General features: G+C 32.8%; 1 protein-coding gene across 1 annotated transcript in view; it reads left to right on the top strand.

The window, feature by feature from the left end:
* Window positions 1–2,105: 2,105 nt before the first annotated feature.
* The window catches only part of LOC117119809 (integrin alpha-6-like), a 71,748-nt gene continuing 67,721 nt past the window's right edge, over window positions 2,106–6,132 (top strand). The window contains exon 1 of the mRNA XM_033264736.1: window positions 2,106–2,763. Coding sequence (XP_033120627.1) covers window positions 2,543–2,763 — 221 coding nt within the window. The 5' untranslated portion in view covers window positions 2,106–2,542. The remainder of the gene's footprint in view (window positions 2,764–6,132) is intronic.

Here is a 6,132-nt window from a genome sequence, read left to right as displayed (position 1 = left end):
TTGTTTTTTGGCTTTAATAGGCGCTATATAAATGCGTTATATTATTATTATTATTATTATTATTATTATTATTATTATTAATAATAATAATATAAAAACTTAATATAAAACAGATATTCTCCTGAAGACGATTGAAGCAACTCAATCGAAATGTCGAGACATTCTCAACAAATAACAGTTCTTTATCAGAACTATCTACGTGGTGTACCGCAAGCAACATATTGTTACTTCGTCATGCAAACCATTAAACAATATAAAACTTCACAATTAAAAAAAAAATGAAATTTGTGTATATATTTCAATAATTATTAGCTTTCAACTCAATGACTATTGGAACAAGAAAGAAAATCCTATTGAAGGGACTTTTGCATTATAAGACATTCTTGTCTTTACAAACCCTTACTTTTCTCTTTCAAATTTACATCTTTAATCATTAAAACAGACATTTTAAAAACTCTTACTTTAAAGTCTGTATTTTTATTTTCCTTGTATTGTATTAGGTGATTTTATTTTTAAACGCATTTAAATTATATTATTTCTGTTCTTTGCATGATTCTTAAATTAGTTAATAAATTGGCCTCTATGAGTGAAAACTGATTCGTTTGGTTCCGTGTTATGATCACTTTAAACGAGTTTTTATTGGTTATTTTTTAAATTAAATTAAGTTCTTCAGAGTTTGAGAAACAGATCTATAATAATGGCTGATTTCTGTATAACTCAAAAACTTAAGCAAACACAAACATAAAAATCATCCAATAGGCCACGTGGAAGGACCGCTTTAACCATCCATCTGCATTTCGGTTACACCACGTATGCTTAGCATTAAAATTCTAATAGAGTACTTTTAATCTTCCATTTAAAAAACAAAATAAAATGATCTACCGTACAACACTCACTGTTTGGAATACAGTATTTTATCAGCATCTTAAACAATCGACTGTAGGCTATGTCCCGCGGTACAAAGGTCTTAACAGCACTCGAACTAGGACAACTCAATATTTCTTAAGAGCATGGATGTTTACTATCTATATTATGAGCGAATAGTATTTTGACAGCTGAAGAAGACGTCTAGATGACGCCGAATCCATTTCAACTAAAACTCCGCGACATCATTTTGTTACTCCGCTAAATGTCAACCCACACGACGATAATAGGATTTTTCAATTGCAGGAGACTCGGCACGGTCCCCTGTGCCTTTATACACTGAGAGGTATAAGCCCAAACGCCATAATATAAACTTACCTGTTTGCAAATGTCAAACATGTTTGCTAAAAAGTCTTTAGAAACACAATCTAGAGTAAACTTTTATATTCCCACTGGCTCTAAGTTTCTTATTCAATTTTTCTGTATGGCCACCCATGGTCTGGCGCAAGCTTAATATGACTGGGAAAATTGGTAAAGAAATATTGGTCAAACAGTAAGACTGGCCTCTACTGTACATCTCATCACAATTGGTAACGCATTTAGCTTAGAACATTTTAAAAATTTAAATTAAAAATTTAAATATTTGATTAATAGGCCTAATTTATCAAGAGGCATATTAAGGTCTAACTACATTTTATTACAATTGTTAAAGCATTCTGTTTCTGACAACCCATTTTAAAATTTAATTAAATAGTTGGTGTCTAAGACGCAAATGTTCGCATAAAGTGAAAATGGTGCTACTGAAACCAGTAAAGATAGAAATGATAGACATGATAACTAAACAGAAAAATATGAAATCAGTGTGAGAAATACTGTTGAAATAGGACGGTTTCTAAGACCAGCTTTCGATGTTATTTATTTATTGCATGATGATTCACTGGAAACCAATGCCAGTTTTTGTTGCAATGGCTTTAAAAAAAATATAAAGTTATTATTTTTAGATTCAGAATCATTGTCCTCTAAAATTAAGAATGCCCCTATGTTTAAAGTTTCGCTAATAATAAACGTGTGAGACTCTAATATACCATTATAAACATGGAATTAAAGTTTTCAAACATCGAGGGCGCAATTCATAAATTTTGTAAGGACAGACTACACTCAGTGCACCCAGCGTGTCTGCAAGTAGCTCTGAGCTCATTCATCTGTGAAAATAAGATCATACTTCATAGAACAACTTCCGGCTTTACTTTTATAATGAACTTGTGTGTAACAACAGTGCTGGACAAACTTCAGATCATAATCGTGCGGCAGAGACACGACGCCGTGCTAAGGTTGTCAGTCACTGATGCATAAATTCTTTCGAACAAGCCGTTGTAGACAAAAAAGCTCTTCGTATTGTTTAATTGAATTAGAGTATTTGATTTACTTTCGGATTTTGTATTGCTGTTATTTTAGCCTATTTAGGAGCGTGTTGTGCACGCAAATCTAGGCCTGGACTCGACCGTGTATCGTGATTTGCTAGGCGCCTCTGCGACCAAATTACAGGCTGGATAAACTGTGCGGTTTTGGTGGCAGTGTTAATTTTGACAGATAGTCAACACAGAGATTTGATAATAACGGTAACAATTATCAACAAATGAGTTTGCTTGCTAACAATTGATTCTTTCGGTCAGTCATCATGGGACATCTCAGTGCAATATTTAGGACTATTTATATTTGTACAAGTTTTTGCTTTTGTACGTGGGCAGACGGTCCATCAGCGAATCGATTAGAACTTTTGGAGGTTCGATTACCTATGGTGAAGGTTGGTCCTGCTGATAGTTTTTTTGGTTTTTCAGTAGCAGAACATCGTGTTATATTTAATGAAGGCGATCAACCCGTAGGCGCTACTGAAAATGTGTAAGTCTTATCATTATTTACGTTTAATTTATTATATATCAAATTAAATATAATGCCAAATAAAAGAACATTCCTAAATTTTTGGTGCTAATTAATAATAATGACGAATACTTATGAACGAGATCGTTCATAAGTTTATTGACCAACGACAGTACTCCTATCTTTCATTACCAGCTGCTATGGAGATCAGACTCAACACTAGCTACTCAGCGTAAGATAGTGGTCTAGTTGTAGTGACACCAGGCTAGTTATCTGCAGGTCTTGGGTTCAGTTCCCTACCAAATCACTTACAAGATTTTTTGGGAATGTACTGAGTATACAGTTCGATAATAGGTCAGGTGCAAAACACCAATCCTATAAAATTTCCAGAAGCAAGTGTATCAAAATGATATATTGTACATACCGGTACTAAAGATCTATAACTCCTAACGATCATTTTATCTGCATATTAATATAAAATGTTAAATTTTTGTATGACACTGCATTAAAATAATAGTTTCATTCCATCCCTCAGCGGAAATAGGGAACCAGCTCTCATTAGCAAGAGAAATACATATAACTCATAACTTTCACCAGTCAACCTCTAAATTATTATCTTTGATTATTATTCAATGCTCATGAGCAAGCTTTGTTTTCTGTTTTACAATTCCCATTCTGATATATACAAAAGTGTGTGGTACAATTTTGAACTGTATATTATCTTTATCAAATTGTGCATGACATACACAAATCATTATCTGAGTTTACTTCACTTGTTTTCTGTATAAGTTTATTGACCTCCCTTTAGTGTTTATGTGGGATTTATTTATCGGTCCCCTAGTTGCAATATAAACATTTTTTATAACACATTTGCAGGTTTGTTATTCACTACTGAACTAATAGTTTGACTATCAAGCAGGCATATAAAAAAATTATGGTGTCCATAAATTCTATCCTCAATCGTTTGTTAGCTTTGTAGAGTATGTTTGTACTTACTTTACCATAGCACATGAGAAAAGCGTGTGCTGAGGCTGCATCTTGGAGTGGGCGGGAGTGACGTAGCTAGGGGTGTGTTTCAACTGACAATTGAGATAAGAATGGTTTTCTTAGTATTACTGTATCATTAATTATTTAATTATGTCAAATAGAGCTAATATTCAGTGATATAGATTCTAATATTTTTAAGGAGAATGTGCTAAATGCTTGAATTTATACAGTCTGACTGGTGGGAATGGGGGAAATAGGAGTCCCCTACCAAATGGACCAAACTAGGGGATATCAGAATCCCTGGCTGGGTCAAGGGAGAAGAGCTGGCCACGTTGGATCGTAGCTTTGATTTTTCATTTTTTATGGCAAATTAAATGCCCAATTACTGGCCTTGTGGTATTATTTAGGCCAAATTAAAAAAAATGCTAGTTTCTTGTTCCCTCGCGCATCCATTTTCTCTGCCTCACCAAATTTTGTTTTTTTCCTTTATTTTACGAAATGTACTAAAATATTGCTAACTCACATCAGTAAAATTCCTCTCTCAATCGTTCGTGGTTGGGGATACATATGGTATGAACCATGTCTAGTGCTTCTTTTATTTCCTTTCAATGTGTCTACTTGTTAAAAGTGAGAAAGTAGTAGCTGTTTCCCATCGGCCATCTTGGATTTGCCATCTCGGAGAAAAAAAAGTGCCCTCATTCTCCTTTTTTCAAATTACTGTATTATGACGAGAAACTACTTTTTTTTTTTACTTGGCCTTATTACACAAATTATATCAGTGTTAGTACACATTCGATTGTTTTGATTTGAAGATGTGAATTTAATTCCGACTAGGGGAGTGTGTGTATACACCTATTACATCTCCCTCCCCTTAAGGGGAGGCCTGATGAAAAAAAATTTTAATTTTTAAATTATCAATTTAAAGTATGACAGTAATGAGCATAACAGTAGAATACCGCTTAATTATGTATTTGTGTGGTCAGTATACCATAATTGTGTATTATTTATTTACTACAATTGTAGAATTATTTAAAATTACATCTCACCTCATCAGGTACTGTAGTGCATAATGAGATGTTGTTCTACTGGTTCTAACATCTTAAATCAGCTTGGCCTACTTATGTAACTATCATATTTATCATGACCAATTAAGGTAAAGGCTTAGCACTTTCCTATCAGCTAACTTAGCTTGTTAATTGTCTCTAGAGGTAATTGTCACTCAACAAGATTAAGTCCAGACTAAAAATACGGTCTTTGGAGACGCAAGATAATTTATGAAATGTTATCCGATGTTATATGATATGAACTTTAGAAATCATCTAAGAGAAAGGTACAAATTGAACTAAATTGTGCTGAAATTTAAAGAAAATTAGTTAAATTAGTAAAACACTTTTGCAAATTTGATTGATTTCTTTCTTTATTCATGGACAAGGTTTTTTCTCTGAATCTATTGATCACAAGGGCATAGTTAAATGAGTTCATTGCCCCTGTAGAAATTTAATTCACCCTGTGTTATGACCCTGATGAAGTAAAGAATTTACCTCTAGATGAGGATTAAACTTTAATCTCATCCAAAAATATATGATTGTTAACTTGTTAAATTCAGTGTGTCAGTGTTTATGAAAGTCAGTGATATTTACAATTAAATATTTATAATATTTATAATATTCACACATTTACCGTATAAAAGTAATTATATAATTAACATATAATTCTATAAAATTTGGTTCTGAATAAGCTTGTAGTATATTGACATGATGTAAATCAAGGTGCAGTACAATACAAATGTATTTTTTCTATAAAAATTCTTAATGATCTACTCAGGGAGGTATCCTCCCTGATTTACTGTAGTGTCGTCTCTTGGCCAAGCATGTGTACTGAGCCTTTTATATATTGTACATCTCTACTGCATACAGTATTATACCCATCCGTGCATTCCTTATTTCTTACTTTGTCCAGTAATAATCTTAATCCCAAGAAGTTTATTTCCGAGGCTTGGTGTAAATGAACAGTTATTCATTGCATCAATATTAGGGATAAGGCTGTTTGTATTATTCCTTGAAGAAAATGACTATGATCTTTCAGTTTTCAATCCAATCCCCTCTAAGATCATGCAAGTTGACATAGGGAATGCATTTATGACCAAAAAACATGTTAAAATGGTGGTTTTTGTAAGCAAGCATGTTAACCCTCTGGATACCGGATTCTTTTGTAGTGCAAACCCTTGAATACCGGATTCTTTTGCAGTGTAACAAGGTTTTTTGCATTTTTTGAGTATATGTCATTCTGGTGGATTTTTGGGAACTTTCTGTAAATTATACAGAAAAATGTTTCAAAAACAAAGAAAGCTTATAGAATAAGCTTTCATTTGATGTATAATTTATATTTTTGGGAATTTTTTTT

This window comes from Anneissia japonica, unplaced genomic scaffold (assembly GCF_011630105.1).
Source record: "Anneissia japonica isolate Jap-2015-1 unplaced genomic scaffold, ASM1163010v1 scaffold287752_len1182401_cov188, whole genome shotgun sequence".
Classification (NCBI taxonomy): domain Eukaryota; kingdom Metazoa; phylum Echinodermata; class Crinoidea; order Comatulida; family Comatulidae; genus Anneissia; species Anneissia japonica.
This window is presented reverse-complemented; position numbering and strand designations above follow the sequence as displayed.